The 20,171-nt window shown below is 44.2% G+C and overlaps 6 protein-coding genes across 6 annotated transcripts; 5 read left to right on the top strand and 1 right to left on the bottom strand.

Annotated features, from left to right (window-relative positions):
• The first annotated feature begins 340 nt into the window (after positions 1-340).
• Positions 341-5,277, top strand: Bcrad50. Its single transcript, XM_024693081.1, has 6 exons — positions 341-685; positions 757-875; positions 940-1,030; positions 1,085-1,171; positions 1,231-4,713; positions 4,779-5,277. The coding sequence occupies exons 2-6, from the start codon at positions 844-846 to the stop codon at positions 5,034-5,036; spliced, it is 3,951 nt and encodes a 1,316-aa protein (XP_024548866.1). The 5' UTR covers positions 341-685; positions 757-843; the 3' UTR covers positions 5,037-5,277.
• Positions 5,278-6,118: 841 nt separating this feature from the next.
• On the top strand, positions 6,119-6,754 carry BCIN_05g05510 (hypothetical protein). The gene has a single exon (XM_001559637.2). The coding sequence runs from the start codon at positions 6,352-6,354 to the stop codon at positions 6,589-6,591; it is 240 nt and encodes a 79-aa protein (XP_001559687.1). The 5' UTR covers positions 6,119-6,351; the 3' UTR covers positions 6,592-6,754.
• Positions 6,755-6,757: 3 nt separating this feature from the next.
• Positions 6,758-8,708, bottom strand: Bcvps30. The gene is made up of 2 exons (XM_001559638.2): positions 8,473-8,708; positions 6,758-8,399 (listed from the first exon to the last, which is right to left on the bottom strand). Exons 1-2 carry the CDS (start codon positions 8,555-8,557, stop codon positions 6,979-6,981), a joined length of 1,506 nt encoding a protein of 501 aa, XP_001559688.1. The 5' UTR covers positions 8,558-8,708; the 3' UTR covers positions 6,758-6,978.
• Positions 8,709-8,914: 206 nt separating this feature from the next.
• Positions 8,915-12,020, top strand: BCIN_05g05490 (hypothetical protein). Its single transcript, XM_001559639.2, has one exon. The coding sequence runs from the start codon at positions 9,054-9,056 to the stop codon at positions 11,874-11,876; it is 2,823 nt and encodes a 940-aa protein (XP_001559689.1). The 5' UTR covers positions 8,915-9,053; the 3' UTR covers positions 11,877-12,020.
• A 2,025-nt stretch (positions 12,021-14,045) lies between these two features.
• Positions 14,046-16,296, top strand: BCIN_05g05480 (hypothetical protein). Its single transcript, XM_001559641.2, has one exon. The coding sequence runs from the start codon at positions 14,465-14,467 to the stop codon at positions 16,001-16,003; it is 1,539 nt and encodes a 512-aa protein (XP_001559691.2). The 5' UTR covers positions 14,046-14,464; the 3' UTR covers positions 16,004-16,296.
• Positions 16,297-16,341: 45 nt separating this feature from the next.
• BCIN_05g05470 (hypothetical protein) lies at positions 16,342-19,982 on the top strand. Its single transcript, XM_024693080.1, has 3 exons — positions 16,342-17,365; positions 17,428-17,515; positions 17,641-19,982. The coding sequence occupies exons 1-3, from the start codon at positions 17,228-17,230 to the stop codon at positions 19,548-19,550; spliced, it is 2,136 nt and encodes a 711-aa protein (XP_024548865.1). The 5' UTR covers positions 16,342-17,227; the 3' UTR covers positions 19,551-19,982.
• Positions 19,983-20,171: the final 189 nt, after the last annotated feature.

The following is a 20,171-nucleotide window of genomic DNA, read 5'->3' as shown; positions in this document are numbered from 1 at the left end:
CCAACGTCATCGATTCCCTTGGCTCTGGGAGTCTAGAGTCGATTTGTGCTGCTCGAGATGACTAATGACGATTGTCTGCTCTGGTGGCTGCGCAAGTGATGGGACCAACTTGGCGGCGGGGACGGGAATGAGTTCCTGAGAGGATGCATTGACCCATTGACCCATGGCCCATTGATCCATGGGCCATCTCCTAGCATTATTAATATCCTCATGACTAAGCCGATCAACAGAGTGGTGGTCCACCCGTCCCTATGGCTAGCAGTAGCACCGTCGCAGTAGCACAGTAGCAATCACTCCCGTCCGCGCCGCTCCGTCCTAGCCCAGTAGACTCCAGCAATGAGGGACAGCTGCCTAACCTAGAATCCACCACGTGACTGCGTGCTCTTTGTACGCGTTTCTTTTCATGCCAATCCATCGCACTGCGCGTTCAACGTTCTCCTCCAACCTTTGCAACAACCTTTTTCCTTCTACAATTTGATTGCCACCTACAACCTTCCCGTCCAATCCATCATTTCATCACCTTCGTAGAACATTTTATTATCTGGAGCGAAGCGAAGAAGCCCCCACGGCAGTGGCCCAGCGGAGCGTCATATCTATTTCTCTCTTCAATTGTTACTAAATATCATCGGCCAATTCCAACACACGTAGTTATATGTACACAACACAGACAGGCGCAAGAAAGAAGGTAGTCATGTTTCATCACTTCTTAGCCCGCCGTCTCTTACATTAATTGCAGTGCTGACGTGAATCTTCTAGCCCATCGATAATCTGTTCGCATTCATCAACTTTCTTCTTTAATCGCCAGAACTTAACAGCCTTTGACAGCCGTCACAGATCAAAAAGATGTCGAAAATAGAAAAAATGAGAATATGCGGGTTAGTTTCATTGATGCCGATCATATGTTAGGGTAGTTAAATTAATAAGGGTTCGTTCTTATAGGGTGCGATCCTTCGATCACAAGGGCTGGGAAAATATCTCGTTCAATACCCCTCTCACACTCATCGTCGGACTCAATGGTTCAGGAAAAACTGTACGGATCTGTTTGCAGATATTCTCCTTCAGGGTTTAGCTAAGTTACAATTAGACAATCATCGAATGTTTAAAGTATGCGACAACTGGCGCACAGCCACCGAATAGCAAGGTTGGAGGGGCTTTTATTCATGACCCCAAAGTATGTTGCTCATAGTTCTTCGATATGAATTTTTACACAAGATGCTTACTTAGACATAGCTCTGCGGCGAAAAGGAAGTCCTAGCCCAAGTCAAGCTCTCATTTCAAAGTACAACCGGATCGAGAATGGTCATCACGAGATGTATGCAACTCACGGTTACAAAGACAGCCAGAAAGATGAAGACCCTAGATGCCGGATTGATGGTCAACAATGGTGGCGAGAGGACTGCCGTATCTCACAAAGTTGGTGAAATCGACAAGATAATGCAAACAGCCTTGGGCGTTTCTGAAGCTGTTTTGGACAATGTTATTTTCTGTCACCAAGATGATTCATTATGGCCGATGAGCGAGCCTTCACAACTCAAGAAGAAGTTTGACGATATATTCGAGGCGACAAAATACACCAAGGCTGTCGATAGTCTCAAGTCTTTGAAGAAGGATTATGCTCAGCAGATTAAAGGAATGATAGCCGACGAATCGATTGCTAAGGATAACAAGGATAAAGGCGAAAAAACCAAGAGCCGCTGTGAAGAACTTTCAGCTCAGATAGATCAGTTGTCCGAAGAGGCTTTGAAAGACAAAGCCAACATGGAAGCAGTTCGAGAGGTGGTTGACGCGAAACAGGCACAGGCGGCCGAGTTTTGGGAGCTAGTTCAAAAGCTCAGAACTAACAAAGAACGGGTTAAGTTCAGTGAAGAAAATCTGGAATCTCTTCAAAAAAGAATCAAGCCCCTTTCTGAATCAGATGAATGGCTTAAATCAACATTGGATCAATACGCGGATCGTATACTGGAGATGGAACAGCAAGACGAAGAACTTCAGAAACAATATCGTGATCAACAGCAGAAAGTATCGGCAAATACAACCGAATTGGGAAAAAAGCAAGCAGATTTAGGTCGACAACAAGCCTTGAAACAAGCCTATGAAGAAGAGCTGGAATCTCGAATTCAACTGGTCAAGAGTGCTGCATCCAAGCATGCCATTCGAGGCTACGATGACGACATCAACGAATCTCGAGTGAATGAATTTATAGAAAGAATCAGAAAGCTGTCTCGCGACAAGGAACGTGAATTGGAGCGGGCTAAGACAGCTACTAATGAAGAATTGAAAAACGTCCAGACTACGTTGACGGAACTTCAGAACCAACACGCAATACGTGTTCAAGAAAAGGTCACGGCCAAGCAAACAATTTCCAATAACGAAAGGAAAGTGAGTCCTAAGCAAACAGAACTGGGTTTTATCCAATTTGACGAAGGTGATAAAACCGGTCTTGAGGCATCTCACAATGAGACTAAAGATCTGTTGGAGAAGCTCAGGACTCAATTTGACGGTGCAGGTTGGGACAGTCGCATCAGTACTAGCAATGGACGCTTGCGTGAGCTTGAAGATGAGGAAAAGTCATTGAGGAAAGAGGCTTTTGAGATCAACAAGCGTTCGAACGACCGCGCGCAACTTGACTATGTTATGGAGGAATTGAAAAAAACCAAGGGAAAACTAGACACCATGAAAGCGACGCACGGCGCAAAGCTCGATTCAATTCTCGGTTCAGACTGGCAAGTTGATACTCTCGCAAAAGATTTCCAACGTGCATTGGACAGAGAGAAAGATGAAGTTTCAGACGCAACAAATGAACAAGAAGTTGCGAAGAAATCTCACTCTGAAGCAGGGTTTCGATTCAATGCACTTCGTGAAGATCTTAAAGCTAAGAAGGAGCAACTAAAGGCTTGTGAGAATGCTGTACTAAATTCTATAATGATTGAAGACATGAAACCATTAGTAAGTGTTGAAGAATATCCTAGGGAACTGAATCAGCTGGAAGAGGAGCGTGATGAAGTTCGAGATAATATCGATGGCTTTAAACACAAGATCGAATACTTCACCCAATGCTTAACCACCATTCAGACTAAGGACATGTGCAAACTCTGCGAGAGAGGGTTTGCAGAAGAAGCACATCGTTCAGCCGCCATGAAGAAAATCCAGAAACTTCTCAACAAAGATGCCCGAGAAAGATTGCAGGGAGAGCTGGAGATGTACAATGAACAATTGAAGACTGCCAAAGCCGCTCAATCACAGTATGACATTTATCAATCTCTCAAGGACGAAATCCCAAATGTTGAGCAAGAAATGAAGAAGGCGGAAGATGAGAAGCAAAGATTGCTTGAAGAAGTTGAGCACCACGACAGTATTGTTGAACGTAAGAACGCTAGACAGAGAGATGTCGAATCTCTGACACATATCATCTCGTCCATTATTAGGTACTATAGTGATATTATGGACCACGAGGCAAAGATTGATAGCTTAGCATCCCAGCAAAGCATTGCTGGAAGTATCATGACTGTTGATGACATCCAAGAACGACAGACAGCTTGTAGCGAAAATATGCGCGAGGTCAGAGAACAATTGTCGAAAATTTCAGCCGAGAAAGATGCAGCTAAGGACAGGATAAACGACGTGGAGCGTGATCTTTCTCGCAAATCGCAGAGACTTCGGGATGTCATTCACGGATTGGCAAAGAAACAAGCTTTGCGAAAGGAGATTGATGAGCTTCTCGAGAGTAGCACACAGCAACGTGAAACAATGAACCATGCTGATGCCGAGCTGGAAATTTTGAAACCCAAAATTGATACTGCAAAGGCTAAATACGAAGACATTCAACAGCAAGGTCATACAAAGGAAAGAGAAGTCCGAACTCAGAAGGAGAAGTTGGCAGACACTGTCCGTCAATTCCTGCAACACGAGAAAAGCATCAATGGATACATTGACAATGGTGGCCCTGAAAATCTTGCTGCTTGTGAGCGAGCAATTAAATCCATTCAACAGGATCAGAAGCGTATCGGCGAAGAAATGAACGGTATTACTACCGATTTGAATGCACTCCGAGCCAAGAAGAGTGATTCCGATCGACTAAAGACAAATATCAGCGACAATATCCTCTACCGTCAAGAATTGGCTAAGTTAGAGGTTTATAAGAAACAAACTATTGACTTGGAGTCTCAAAATGTGGAAGGAAATTTCCAAACTCTAACAAAGGAGGCCGAAAGAATACAAGCCACGTTCTACGAACATCGTCGCCTCTATCAACAAAAAACAGCCATTCTTTCAGAGAAAGACCAAAACTTGGCGCAATATTTACAGGATTGGGACTTGAATTACAAAAATGCTCGATCAGAGTATCGCACAGCTATGATCAAAGTCAAGACGACGAAAGCTGCTATTGATGATCTAGGCAAGATGATAACAGCTATGGACAAAGCAATTGTGAAATTTCATAGCGTGAAGATGGAAGAAATTAATCGAATTGCTGGAGAATTGTGGCAGACTACTTACCAGGGTACGGATGTTGATACGATCATGATTCGTTCCGAGAAAGATGAGGGCGAAACCACGGCTGGCAATAAGAAGACAAACTATAAATATCGAGTTGTGATGGTTAAGCAAGATGTCGAGATGGATATGCGTGGTCGTTGCAGTGCTGGTCAGAAAGTCTTGGCTTGTATTATCATTCGTTTAGCGCTCGCCGAATGTTTCGGTATTAATTGCGGTGTAAGTTTTGTTTCTTTTCTTATTCTCCTTTGTTTAAATTGATGTGATTCTAACATCATTTATAGCTCATTGCACTCGATGAACCTACCACCAATCTAGACCAAGACAACATAAAAGCACTCGCACAATCTCTACATGACATCATTAAATCCCGTCAACAACAAGCAAATTTCCAACTCATCATAATTACTCACGATGAAGAGTTTCTGAAGGTTATGCAGTGTTCTGATTTCTGTGACGATTTCTATCAAGTCAGTAGGGATCAGGAACAGAATAGTAAGATTGAAAAGATTCCCATTGCTCAGGTCATGGAGGGGAATTGAGTGGACTTTGTGAGAGGTGGAGGGAAAGTTCGGATAGAAGCTTGATATCTGTGAGGATTTGGGAAGACTGAGAAATCTGTAATTATATGAGCGGGATAATGATTTCCGGAGTTCTGAAGATATACCTGTTAGTGAGCTTTTTGCATAGCTTACTTGTTATATATGTTAGCTTAGCTACCTAGCCAAGTTGAGGTGTAGATACCTAGACGCTTTTAATGACAATGAGTGATGAGATGACACATATAAAAATAGTCTTTCAAGCATGCAGATCTGTTCTTGAAATATCAAATACAAGAGAGAGAGATGTCAACAGTCATCTTGTTAGCTCAACAAAGATGACTGAAATCACTCGAGTGGGACTGAAATATTTCAAGATTTCAATAGTTATATGTAATTTCTCTAAATTGATACTGCAAAGTAATCGATCATTTATTTTTGATAAGATGTATTCATTTTGCATTTTCCTATTTCTCTATTTCTCTATTTTTGCCTTTCTTCGAATTTGAAGGAAAAAGGGGACATTTGGTTACGGATCCTAGTATAAAGAGGACGACTCGCTTACAGACTCTCACGCAATTTTGACGATTTCAACGGACAGAAGTAGCTCAAGACCCTACTCTCATACCACACAATACTAATACTTGATTGGGCTTTAGCTAACTAACTAGGTAGATGAAGTAGGGGTGCGATGATTTGTTTCATATCTTGGGTTAGGATTGTTCGCGATAATAATAATGATGATGATGATGGGAGGGATGATGACAACAAAGAATTTAATGAAATCGCTTCCTTGAATACTCCTGAATCTTAGACGTACCAATATCCCAGCATTTATTCTTCGAGTATATGTTATGCTTTCCATTCTCATCTATCTATCCATCATTACCTCCAGCTCATTTTAATACAGTCGGGCAATGAATTATGAGACATCCGTGGAGTTTCTCACTCGCACGCACAAAGGGATTTTTCGAAAATTGGTCGGGCTTTGCTGGGATGGCAAAATTCAGAAGGAGATACTGTCTTATGATTGCATCGTTATTCTGAAGGACAATGGAAAGGCGTTAATAGGTTGAAGACAAGTAGGAAACAATAGGTTTCGCCGTGTATATAGATAGCGCTGAAATATACCGTTTTCATTCTTCCTCAGTTTCATTCATCTAATAAAAACATCAACCTCCACCAAATTTCACACCCTTCACACCCTTCACACCAGAGAGCCCGTAATTCCACTTTAGCAGATTCCAACCATCGATTTTTCAAGTAACCCCCAAGCCCATTTCGACCTTTCAGCATAACCACAAACAAAATTTCCATCATGACATCTAGAAAGTTTTTGCAAAGACACGAAGTCGGGTCCGTTGTTCGGGATCCAAGACACAATAAGGTTTATCGCGCCAAAGAAAAGGCTCTTAGTGAATGTTCCACTTGGGACCAGGAGTTCTTCGATCGCAAGCAAGATGCCGATAGAGTTGATGATCGCGTCGAGACTCGGGAGAGAAGAACTGAGAAGAAAGACAATGTGCGCGCAGAGACATTGTCTGACCTTAGTATGTAGCCACTTGGAGACGACGCATGTACGATGAAGTGATTTAAAAAAGAGTTTGAAAAGGCAACCTTGCCATAAAAAAAAACAAGAAAAGAAGAAAACGCTCAAAAAAACTGGTTTACATTGGAACATTCCTTTCAACAAAATCGACAAATAACGTTTGACTTATATACCTTGCAAAGTATAGATTGGAAGAAAACCAAGCAGGTGTTTCGAAATATAAAACGATGAATAATAAATGTTGCATTTCTCAAACTGTCTTTAGGTGTGCGTAGTGAAAGCATTGTGACCATATTAAACGCCGTAAATCCAGTCCAAGTGCCAGGAACGCCTTTTCCACGTTTCCATTCTTTGACCCAATGCGCCGTAAATCCCCTGTGCATCAATGATCATAAATTATATACTCCTCCTCGTAGTATTAACATTACTGGCGTGAGCTAACAAGAATTTGCAGCATGTGAGAGTGTACTTGCACGCTTTACTCCACGCATCATCCTGTGCTATTCCCAGTTTAATACTAATTTCACCTATCTTCTCCCCTTCGATTTTGTATGGTAATTTAAGACCCTTTCCAGTTTCAGAGTTCCTGGCAGTTTCCTGCTCAACAAATGCGCCTAATTGACGCATACATTCAAGGAATGCTTCCATAGCTATATCAAATTTACGATGCATGAATGTAAGGCCAAGGGGCATATCACCAGATGAATGAAGTTCAAGAATTGATCTCTTGGGTGGCTTGGGTGGATTAACCCGTTGTGAGCTGGAGCGACTTGCAGACGGCGAGGGATAATCAAAACGTATTATTCGAGAAGTAGAACCCATAGGTTGAAGCTCGTACCCATCAAATTTGAAGTTGAGACGCCCAGCAACGGTAGCTAGAAGGAGTAATGCGTGTCCCCATGCCGCATTAATCTCCGGCCAATCAACTGGCACACTTGAGAGTCGTCCGAGTCGTAGGCCATTTATTGTACCAAACTTTCCGTCGTGGCTTATACAGAATGTATCGTTATAGACATTCGTTCTTTGTAGTTTATCCAATAGCTGTGAATCATGATCATATTGGAGATTGATGCTATCCCGTATGTTTTGAAACTCCGAGAGCTTCATTGCAAACTCATTTCGATCACTCCAGAATTTTTCTTCCTCGATATCAAGAGCTCTAGCCTCTTCTTCCAGCTGTGCATTTTCTTCGTTTACCGCAGCAGTTTCCGCTTCGATTTTCTTTAATTCCTCTATTGCCGCGACTTCTTCTGCTTGTACCTTTGCAAGGAGGTCGTTGGCTTCCTTCACCTCCTCCTCTGTTGGTACTTCGGCGTTGACCTGCTTCAAGAAACCAACATACGCATCCCTTTCTCGAGTCGCAGCTTCTAATCGTTTTTGTAATCCATCGACAAGCATCTCTGTACATTCAACACAAATAGGATGATCAATATCAGATTTCGCTGTAAGAATCTCGAAAAGTCTTGATACCCGCTCCATTTCTCGCGACATTGCTTTACCCCCCTCACCTGCTGCATCGCCACCAGATAAGTCATCCTGATTTGATTTATTTGGGGTTGTAGCATCTGGTGATTTGGCAACTGATGGCGGTACGACTTGTGATTCTGTCAGCATGACAAAAGACATGGCTGGATTGTTCGTGCCACTTCTCATCGTATCTGATAGATTAGATTCATGCCGACGGGGTGCGGAGATTGTCCGCTTAAAAGTTGGTGGACCGGCATGCTTCGAGACACGATCATATAGTTGCTTTCGGTCTTGAGGATATGCTGGCCGTGAAGGGGGGATGTTTTTGGATTGGTTTTGTGAGGCAGCACCTAGAAATCAATGTTAATAAGCTCTGTTCCTTCTCGAGACGATATCAAGATAATCTGGAGAATAATTACGAACCAACTAGCAAATCAAATGCTGCCGGGTTCAGATCCTCCAAAGAGCTATCAAGTTTCAATGATGTCCGACACTTTTGACAATACATGTTGTGGATGTTTGGCTGGCAACTATTCACATTGAATTATGGAGAATCGTCAAAATCTATCGACCAATGTATCTCTGGCATTTTGGTCCATCAAAGGTCTAAGAGAAGTCTGGCATAAAAAGCGTTGTAGATTCACTCACTTGGTTGGATCTGAGATGTATTGATACGATTGATACCTTGACGTATTTCATACGGTAAAGCGTAAAGCTAGATTAGATGTATGCTTACATAATCCTTGCTCAGTTACCTGTCTATGCAACCCCGCCAATCTACTTTTAAGCTTTATGCATGTACCTACTACGAGTATGTCAAGGCACGTGCAAGGGTAATTTACACGAACCCAACGCGTATTCCCGAGGCTTTATGAAATACGGCTCGCGACTTTGGTTCATTACATTTTCTACTCTTCATCTACTGAAATAATGATATAACAACTACACACTCTTTTGATTCCTACAACATTGTCAAAATTCGGACATGATTGCGAATCATCAATATGGAATCTCCAACAAAAGGGCAGAAGATACCTGCGGATTCCAATCTTGTCGACCTCGAAATTAACGACGATTACTCCGAGGATTATAGTGACACCGAGGAAGATGATTTTATTGTCGACGATGAGAACAACGATATAATTTACGAACCTGGATATGATCCCGATCAAGAGCTTCAACAAAAGAGAGCGCGACTCGACTATAAACTAAAATCAACATTCGAATCAATCTTCGAAAAATATGGGAAAGATTTCGATGGAGTTGGAGATGAAATCGACTTGCTTACTGGGGAAATATTGGTTGATAATGGGCATTTGAAAGAGATGCAAGATGAACGAGATGCTGGGGGTAAAAAGGCGGGAGGTGATCTGTTAAGAGCCTTGACCGTTGAACCAGAGAGTGTCACAGAGACATCGGGCGACGAATATAGCAATGTGGAGGAAAGAGATGATAGGGAAGGGGAGGATAACGCACGCGACAAAACATTTGATAAAGATGGTGTGGCCGAGATAAGTGATGAGGATATGGAGGAGGACGACATTATTTTACGTGGCTACGATGAGTCGAATCAGGATCCTTTTCTTGACATGGCATCTGCGACAGAGACAGAATCCGTTCGGAATATTACCCCTAAAAACGATTTAGAACGGCGTCAGAATATACAATCTGAAGGACACAGCATTTCTTTTCCTTCATATAATGAAATTCTACGTTCATTTGGACCCGAAGTTGCCCCTCAAATTGTAAGCATTATTTCACAAAAGCAAAGTCATGATGACACCAATATAGAACCAGCATGGAGAGTACCTGAAATTCCTTCACTAGAACCCAGAAAGCGGCCAGCATTAAGAGATTTTATTCCAGAGCCAGAAACTGAGCGTAGTCCATCTCCCGATATCTCTGAGTCGATATGGGCTTTACCAAAAGGACGAGGCGCAAAAAGAGTTCCAAGAGCTTCACATAAACCAAAAGCGGTTTCCATGCCAAAATCTCTTGGTGATACAACATTACTTTCCGATGGATTGAGCACTTCAAGTTATGCTGCCTCACCACGAGGACACAATTTATTCACAGAAGAAGAGGACAAGATACTCATCGCAAAGGTAGCTGAAGCACACGATCAGGGTCTCGCATTTGCAACAGACTCTATTTGGGAAGGATTAGCAATTATAAATAACCGGCACTCGAAAGTTTCTTGGAAACAGAGGTACCGCAAAAAATATCTCCATTTGTGGTCTGAGGAACGCTCAACTAGACCGGGTTCTCGTGGGTCATACCATAAAAAAGATCAAGAATCAGAATCGAGCATTACATCTGCATCACGTAGTTCGCATCCGATATCTTTCTTCCAACGATCTTCCAGAACTCGAAAGCCTGCACAGCAGGCACCGACTTTAGTTAGTTGGTCAGATGCCGTTGCCACAATCAAATCCCTGGACCGTAGACTACACAAAGACTTGGCTAGAGACGCCAGTGTATTTGACTTGACCGATGTGAAACCGGTGGATGTGGATGAAGACGCCTTGAATTTGAGGAGCTCTGATTTGGAATCTTCGGAAGAGAGTGATGATCAGCCGGAACTTCCTACACATATCGGCCCTAGAGTTCGGAGAATTACGCCAGTCACTGTTAATCCCGCCTACGAATTCTCAGACGAAGAAACTGGGTTTGATTTGAAGGAGCCGCTACATTCAAACGGCTCAACAGCCAAGCTCAAGAAAACAGCAAGAAAATTGAGTAGTAGTAAATTAAAAGATAAAACTGGTAGGAAATCAAAATCTACTCAAAGGAAAAGTAAAAAGAAGTTTGTGTCAGAGGACGTTGATGAGTTGAGCCTTGGTCTTGAGGGAGATGATATTTTACTTGTCTGCTCATTGCCAGGCAAGGACAAACAAAAGCAGTCTCAGATTACTATCAAACGGAAGGAGAAACTAGTAGCAGTCTCAGAAAAAAATGCTGTCACTTTCGTACCGCCGAAGAAAGGGTTGAGCGTCCTCAAAGATCTTGATGAATTTGACGAACTCAGTGCCGAATGGCCACAGTCCTCACCTATCACTTCTTCCAAAAAGCCCACACTCGAAATGAAATCTGAGCCTGAGCCTGAGCCTGAGATTGTCGATGTTGATGTTGCAGTTGCTTTATCAAACAGAGTTGATGAGACCGATATCGATGTATTTGATATCGATCAACTTCCGGAAACGTCTCCAAAAACAGCCCTGGATTCACGAAGAAAATACAAGAGGAACAGGAAATTCAGCAGTAGTGCTGTTATTCCCTCAACTTCGCAACTTGAGTCGTCACCCAGTGTTGCAGTAGATGAAAGGATACAGTCGAGAATACAACAGAGGAGAAATTCTGTTGATAACGGCCCTGTCCCGCGTACTTCGTCGCCTCATCAGTCATCTCCTACACCTCGCCCCAAACGAAAATTTGTTGACCTGGATGAGAAAGAAAATACGCCACTCACGCCATCACGTCACATTAACCGGGAGATCGAGACACCTACGTCCAACTCGGAAGATTTAGCTCTACAGAATATGATCAATGGCAACCGAACGTCTACAGTATCCCCACACAAGAGGAGAGGGGGTATTATCACACCCACTCACAGCGAATCAAGGAAACCAAGAACGCCTCTCCTTGACTATACCACACCTACCCGAAGAGATCTTATGAGAAAAAGGGGATTGAGAGATTCATCCCACAGTCCAGGAATGGTGAAAACGCCTGGAGGAACACTCAGAAAATGTGGACAGGATGGGTTCGCGTGTCAAAGGGCTTTTTGCTTTCGATGTGGATCGAGTGCTAAACGAATGGGTGGATAGACGATGTAATAGATCATATAGTACACCCCGGAGAAAGTACCGGCATGGAAGATACTTGCTTATAATACCAGTATTTGCTACAATATCAATAGAAAGAATACACCAAACGGCGTTTAATAAATAGAAAAATAGATGTGTCCCACAATGATTTCATACGGGTGATGCAAAAGTACCTGTCTCTGTTTATGTGTACTGCTTTTGATATATGACTCTAACATTCTCACACTCTGGCCCTATAATAAGACTCACACCACACTAAAACTCAAAACCCCAAACAAGCTATCGGTGATCTAACCGGCATAGCATAACAACCTGGATACCCTGAGCGCTAGCGATCAAGAAAAAAGTTAAAAACCCCCCGGGATAATATATAGTAGGGTTTCGATTGTATGCCCACCCAGTCCCAACACCGACTTTTGAACACCGACGCGGCGTTCGCTTAACAGATGGAGACTTGTCCGGAGTACCAATTCCATACCATCAAGGTACCTACCTACATACAGATGGGTCTGTTGGGGGAGGAGAGGCCCAGATCGAACATAAATTTTCTTCTTCTTCTCTTTCAGGCTTGCCGTGAGCCGTCCTACCGTGTGGTTTGGGGTGCGGTGCGGTGCGATGCGGTGTGGTTTTGTGGGTGAATGTCAACAGAGATGGATGGATGACTCTTCCCCGCGCGTCCGATATCGCTTGGTTTCTAGACCACCAGACCTGTGTGTGGTCTTTGAGCATCGTAGAGCGGGAGTCTTGCACGTGAAAGTTGTGCTTGGTTGCGGGTTTGATTGTTCAATTAAGTACTAAAGCACTAGTGAATGTGTACGCCTTGGGGAAGACATGTTACGAGATTTGTGGGGTACGGTTTTGGTAGTAGTCAGCAAGTGATGACCACAGCAAAGTACGGCGAGACTGGGTTGCAGAGTATTTATTAATTGACACTGTACTCCACTCTAGGGGATCAACACTTTTTTCACATGGGAAACATATCAGATACACGCCATGATGATTGAGATGACACCCGCAATAACAAGAATGGCACAACCCAATTTCGAGAGCCAATCCTTTCATCACGACATCACTCGGAATCGCACTATGGATACATGATACCTACTAGATAGCCCCGACTCGTATGTTCCCAGCCTAGAATCTCAAAGTGACACTCGTATACCCATGATGAAATCTCCCCAAGCAATTGCAGAAATTGCGGACGAGGAAAATTTGCACGCGTGGGCTGGGGATGTGATCGCTATGAGCAGTTGTAAGAGAGGTATGTGTCAGAGGTGATCGTGTACGTTAAGTATTTGCGATGTTGAATTAAGGTCGCGAAAATTTCGTTTAGTGCGTGCTTTGGGGGGGGGGGGGGTGGATGGGTAGATGGGTGGATGGGTGGATACGAGAGGCTTTTGGGGTGGAGATGAAGGAGTCGAGTCTTGGTAGCTACGAGGGAGGGAAAGGGATCGAAATACCTTTGGAGGAAAGGTTGGGTTGTGGGAATCCTGGGATATGGATGGGATGGGAGGTGTGAGGTAGCTAGGTATTGCAAAAGCGTAGGGAAGAGAAAGTTTGAGTGGTCCGTATGATGCGATGTGATGCGATGTATTGGGAATGGAGAATGGAGAATGGAGAGTGGAGAGTGGAATGGCTATTCCTGTGGTGGTTCGGAGTTGCATGTCGATATTCCGGCTGCATCTGAGTGCCAGCATTGGACGAACATTCCACTGTTTGATCAGCGAAGTTAGAATTGATAGATAGCCTTGCCAGAGACGACGGTCGGATTCTCTCGCGTGGGATATTGTCAACATGATACCCAACAGTGCTCATCTAATGTGCCATACAAATCGAGGGGATGCGGAATAGCAGCACAGATCACGGCATCGTTGCGGATTAGTCATGACAACAGTTGTTGACAATGACATGGAGGCGCATCGACAATTCGGTGTAGGGAGTGAAGGGTGAAGGGCGTACTGGATCAATGCACGGGCATTGATTGACCAATCCTATCGTCCGTCCATCGTTCGGGATCATTTGATGTCCACGACTTGGTGGACCACCACATGGACTAATTTAGTCTCAATTTCCTGCAGCTCTCTTCCCTCCCCTTCAAAGCACGGACGGGGGATCTAAATCGTTGGAAAGTCGAGACATCAAATAGAAAATAGAAAAAAAAATCCATATGATGAATCAAGGGCGCATATCTGACAAGCTTGACTCATATTCAAGGTTTGTCACCCATTTTCTGGAGAAGCTAGTCAAGATGGAAGCAGCATCACTCAAGGAGGTATTGTTATATATAAAGACAATCCATTATCTCATCCTGTTTCCAGATTTCCAAAAGTGCTCATCAAGATACGAAAACAGCTTCACATCAATCATATATTTGGATTCGGCATTCTACAGCCGATATATCATATCTGCAATTGTCGATTACTTCCCTTTTCTGATCAAAGTGACACCTACATAAGAGGCTTCTGGTCACATATTTCCCCGCATGATCATATATCCAATCGTACTTATCTGATAAACATCGTTCCCCTCCTATACCGCATACCCTCTTCTATCTTGTCCAGCTTCTTTTTCAAGCCCCTTCAGACAAAATGTCTGCTTCAAGCGTATCCTCCGGCTCGGGGACGATTGCTACTTATGCCAAGAAAATCAACTCGACCAAACGACCGGATGTCGAGATTCTTCTAGACGACCATCACGATGGAAAGACCTATACAACATTTGATGGGCTGTCAGGCACGGCCTCAATCACAGCTCCCCATGATGCGGAATTCGACGAAATCCAGATTACCCTCGAAGGCGTTACTCGAACATTTGTCGAAAACATATCCCACTCCAGTGCAAAATCCAAAACAACTGCCGTACACAGATTTTTAAGACTCGTCATGCCAATTCGAGAAGCTGCATATCCTCAGCCACGAATTGCTGAAGCTGGCAAAACATACATCTTCCCATTCAACTTTGTCATCCCACAACAACTCCTTCCAACAGCTTGCTCGCACACACATGATGCTGACCATGTCCACACCGCACATGTGCAATTGCCTCCTAGCATGGGCGATCGCGAAACATCCATACTAGATGATTTAGCCCCAGAGATGACCAAAATTCAATATTCAATCAATGCCAGAGTCATCAAACACAATGGTTTCCCCCCAAAACAAACTTCTCTGATTGAGGGCTCCAAGAAACTTCAAATCATACCAATGGTGGCGGAAGCACCTCCTATGAGTATCTCAGACGATGACAAGAATGATTACCAACTGTCAAAGACAAAGCCCCTGAGAAAGGGCGTGTTCTCTGGAAAGTTGGGGAGAATAACTGTTTCAGCCAATCAAACTGGAGCAGTCATTCTTCCATCTCCTGAAAGTTCCTCGGGAGCTACATCAATGGCAACTGTCAAGCTGCAATTTGAACCACACGATCTCAGCTCGCAACCACCTCGTCTTGGTAGTCTAGTTACTAAGATCAAATCGTTAAGTTTCTTTGCTACCAAGCCAGCAAATTTTCTCTCTTCCAAATCGAGCATGGCCAAGAACTTTGACCCTGCCCGGCAATTTTATCAAACCTCAGTTCCTCTGTCGTCAAGATGCGTTGAGCAAGTTGCATGGATGAAGCACTTGCCACCGCCAGATTTGTCCCGACGAGCTTCTACCATATCGTCTAGTTCGTCTGAATACTCAGATTATTCACAGATGTCGCTCAAGGCACAAGACAAGATCTATTACACAGCAGAAATCTTGGTCCCAATTTCACTGCCTTCGTCGAAGACTTGGGTCCCCACATTCCATTCATGTATCGTCTCTCGAATTTACTCATTGGATCTTGCCTTGTCCATTCATACTCCAGGAGCAGGAATTCCAGCTTCTACCGTCAAACTTTGTCTTCCAATACAGATTGCAGCTCAAGGCAACCGAACTGCGCCGCTCGCTCTCACCGCAGAAGAGGCTGCTGCTGAGCTAGCAGATGCGAATGAGTATCTCAGACCACGAGTTATTGAGATGCCAGGAGACGACTTGATTGAGAATAGTATTTTGCGTTCTAGCTCTACTGTTCCACGCCCAGAGTTGCCTCCAAGCTATGAGCACACGGAGGTATCAAGCAGGCCAGTTGATCCATCAAGGTGCTGATTTGAAATGGATTCGGGGGCTTTCATTGCGTCGTTTTTCTACTTTTTGTGTAAAGTGGTTCGGGAAAGCAAGCACTTGATTTTTGAGTACGGAGTGCACGGGTTTTAATGGGAGTTTTGGGATACCAATATGTGTTATTGATTTGGAAATTTGGGAATTTGCTGCAAGGCACACTTACGAGTACAAGATACCCTCATACCTATTTATTACTCTGTAGGTGGCTAGTACTTACTAGGAGGTACTTATAGACAACTAATAATAATTTACTGTTCTACAATATCGCCTCTCGTTCATTGATTCACCGTGAGGACCCACAGGACAGCCAAATCTCTCCAGATGATTCTTCCAAATGTTCCATAGCATCATATCTTAATGTTCTAAACGCCTTCTATATGATTCAGGGACCCACAGGTCTTCTGACGCCGTGTATAGCCCCGCGCAACCCCACTAACAATCATCATTTCCAGGGATATCGAATACTACGCGTCTAAATGTGACAGGCTCATAGGCTCTGTAGCACAATACAAGGCTGCTGTCGGTGGGCTTTTCCACGGATACAGTGTATATCACACTGGTGTTATGCCTGTCAGATGGATACTAGTCGACCAGCCATCTTCAATATACATAGATCATCATACCAACCAACAAAATTCTAAAATAACAATCGAGTAATTCATCCCACGTATATTAATCCGCAATCAAGATCAAGTTGAAGAAGAAGAAGAAGAAGAAGAAGAAGACCTTTCACACCAACAAATACCACGCCTCTTCAACCCTTGTACTGTCTACCTAGGTACCCCAGAATCAGCAGCATCCCACCGCTTGTGTCATCCACACTCATCGCATACCACGGCAAAATCAGCCTACGAGACCGATACCTGATGATTTGCCAGCTCATGCCCAATCATTCGGATTATGACTGGTGATGAAATTTTGCGCAGCATCGTTCATTCATGATTAGAAAAAGATCTTCTTCTTTCGTTGTACAAACCGTTTAATCGCTTGATTCACGAATACAGTCTCCTCCGCCGTACCTTCATTCGTACCTACATCATATATTCTGCCATCCGCTCTGCTCTATCGATGCGGACACAACAGCCAGAGAAAACGAATGCGATGCCAAAACAAAATAGCCAACAACAACAGCAACCATATCGAGATCTTATCGAGTGATCATTTTCGGCAAATTGAGGGACGGAGATATCGCAATCGTCTTTTGTGAACATGGCGCAGACCCAACCGCAACCACAGGAGAAAACTCCCGACGTGGATGCCAAAGAGTTCTATGGATATTTGTTTGATGAGAATAAGAGTCCGACGCCAGTACTAAATGCGCTATTGAGAGGAGTCGCGAATCATATTGTAAGGATTGTTCAAACCTCCGCGAAGTTACGCTTGGAGTTTTATGCTTATCATTGTGGCAGATAGAGAATGTGGGAAGTCAAGAGGACAAATTTCTAACGCCCGAGAAGTTGGCACTTTTCTATAAAGCTGTTGGTGGAAATTATGACTGTAAGTCTGCTTTTTTATTTTGGAGGAGGAGGAGGGGGTGTCTAATTTTGGGTTCCCGTCGTCTTCCTTGTCTATCCGCGATTTTAGAAGCTTGCTTGCTAATAGCTTCCGTTTGCCTTACATAGCTCTTTTTGTGGAGACGAAACATCCATCCATCTCTTGGATTTATGCCTCGATAGGCTGTCAACATACTTTAAACCCGACGAAAGATGATTTTGCCCCCCCTTCGATACCGTGTCTCACTGTGCGAGGATTCGTACGATGGCAATCGATAGAAATACTGTTGGGGCCCGAGGAACATGTGCCATTCCTGCAAACCGCGGTCCGAGATTTCGAAATCAAAAATCCAGACACGGGAGAGCGATTCCCAATTGATTTGCCCAAGGAAGCGTTCCCACTAGTACCGGATGCGGGAATAGCGGAATGGCATCAGACTTGTGCGGAGAAATTACGCAAACGAGCCACGCCGGATGAAGAAGAGGATGTTCCTATGCCAGACCTCCCGCCGAGACCAAAGGTACAAGCAACATATGTTCATGTCAGGCCTTCGCCCAGGGTCCCAGATCCGACTCCAGCAAATGCTGCGCATCCCCGCAGCGGCTATTTCGAGCCTTCTACTCGTGAGTCCACTCGTGAGCCACCTCGGGAATCGACTCGAGAATCGACTCGAGAATCGACTCGGGAATCTACTCGAGAACCAACTCGAGAACCAACTCGAGAATCTACTCGGGAATCTACTCGTGAGCCTCCTCGCGAATCGGCTACTCGTGAATCTACTACCCGTCGACCTAGTCGACCTATACCTTACACCCACGTCTCGGCATCTCGTCCCCAACGGCCCCCCCTCAACCGATCACCCACTCATCGAGTCCGTCAATTTCTTGCTCCAGAAGAGCCATATGCACCCCGCATACCCCGCGGACGTCATCGCAGTTTTCCCAATTTAAGCTCACCCGTCTCAGAAGACGCTCCTACCTTCCACGCGCACCCCGCTCCTTCTGCCGATCCCCACCACAATGTCCCAGTTCCGGATCCGCCGCACACCGCTCATCCTCGAAGACATAGTCATCCTCGACAATCCCGACACGCACCCATTGTTTCCGAAAGCTCCGATTCGTCCAGCGATACCAGCGTGACTTCGGATTCGGAAGATGATCCTTCTCCCAAAACTCGTACGATTCCGATAAAATCATCGACGAGTGGACGGCCGATATCAAGACACCCGCAAACTGCTTATATGTCACGAAGTGCTGGAGCTGATAGTCCTCGGGTGTTTGCATTTCCATCTACGGCACCGGGTAGTACGATGCCGTCTCCGGTTTCGGATGTGAGGGAGAGGGAGAGGGAAAGGGAGAGACAGAGAGATATTGAGGAAAAAGTGAGACGGGGTCAGTATCCCACTAATATTGATTTGAATGGGAAACTGAGTGCGCCATTTTTGGCGGGAAGGAGGAAAAGAGAGACAGGGAGAGGATCGGTTGATATAGATAGGGAGAGGGAGAGGGAGAGGGATAGAGAGAGAGAAAAGGGAAGAAGTGATAGTAGAGGTGTGAAGTGGAGGGATCTAGGGGATATTGCTGAGATGTGGAGGAATGGGGGAATGAGAGGAGAGGGAGTGAGTAGTCATTCTCATCATGTGAGTGGAGGGAGTGGTGGAGAAAGTGGGAGAGAAAGCGGAGAAGGGAGGGGGAGTAGGAGGCACAGTAGTCGAGAAAATAGGAGTGAGAGGGATAGAGATCGCGAAAGAGAGAGGGAAAGGGATCGAGACAGAGAGAGGGATAGGGACAGAGATCGAGATCGAGATGAACGGGATAGAGAAAGAGATTATAAGAGAAGGGAACGACCTAGGTTACAGACGAGACACAGTAGTCATGAGGAAATCCCTGCAAGAAGGATTAGAACGGAGAGAGCAGATAGAGAGAGAGATGATGAATATGAGGGGAGAAGTTTCAGAGAGAGAGATCGAGAGAGAAGGGAAAGGATTGTGAGTCCTGTTAGGGGGGTAGATGGGAGGAAATATCCGGATTGGAGATGATGATTTATAAAGATTAAGAGAGGATGAATATGTGTTTGCGATGGAGTTTCGGATGGATCTCCAATGGAATGGATGGATCTAGGTAGATGGATGGATGGATAATTACATTAAGCGAAGCGAAATTTCGAATGAGCAACGAGCAATGAAGATTATGATGATTAGTTTATATATCTTGTTACGTTACGTTACGTTTATGTTATGTTAGCAAGAGATGCGAGATACCAGGATGCAATGATGGACAAATGGATAGATGGAAATTTTGTATCTGCTTATGTGCATGTGTAGACGGGGTTTGGGGCGGGCTTGTCTTGCCTATCTTGCATGAGCTACTTTCATATCAAATCATCGAATTATCTATCTACATATCTATCAACTCACTACTACCTCCTATATTCTCATTAATACAATATACCATACCATACCTACCGAACAACAGTACTTACTTACTTACTTACCTACTTACTTACTTACCACATTTCACATCTACCATTTCCCATTTTGCAAAAAAATTTCTTTTTGGAAGTGGAATCTAGATTTCAAACACGCTTTTGATTCCGGTTCCGGTTCCGGTTTGGGAATCATGGGATGAGAATGAGTGAGTGAGAGAGAGATGATGATGAT

Source organism: Botrytis cinerea, chromosome 5 (assembly GCF_000143535.2).
Source record: "Botrytis cinerea B05.10 chromosome 5, complete sequence".
NCBI classification, from domain to species: domain Eukaryota; kingdom Fungi; phylum Ascomycota; class Leotiomycetes; order Helotiales; family Sclerotiniaceae; genus Botrytis; species Botrytis cinerea.
Note: the sequence above shows the minus strand (reverse complement) of the source record. Positions and strands in the feature narration are given on the sequence as shown.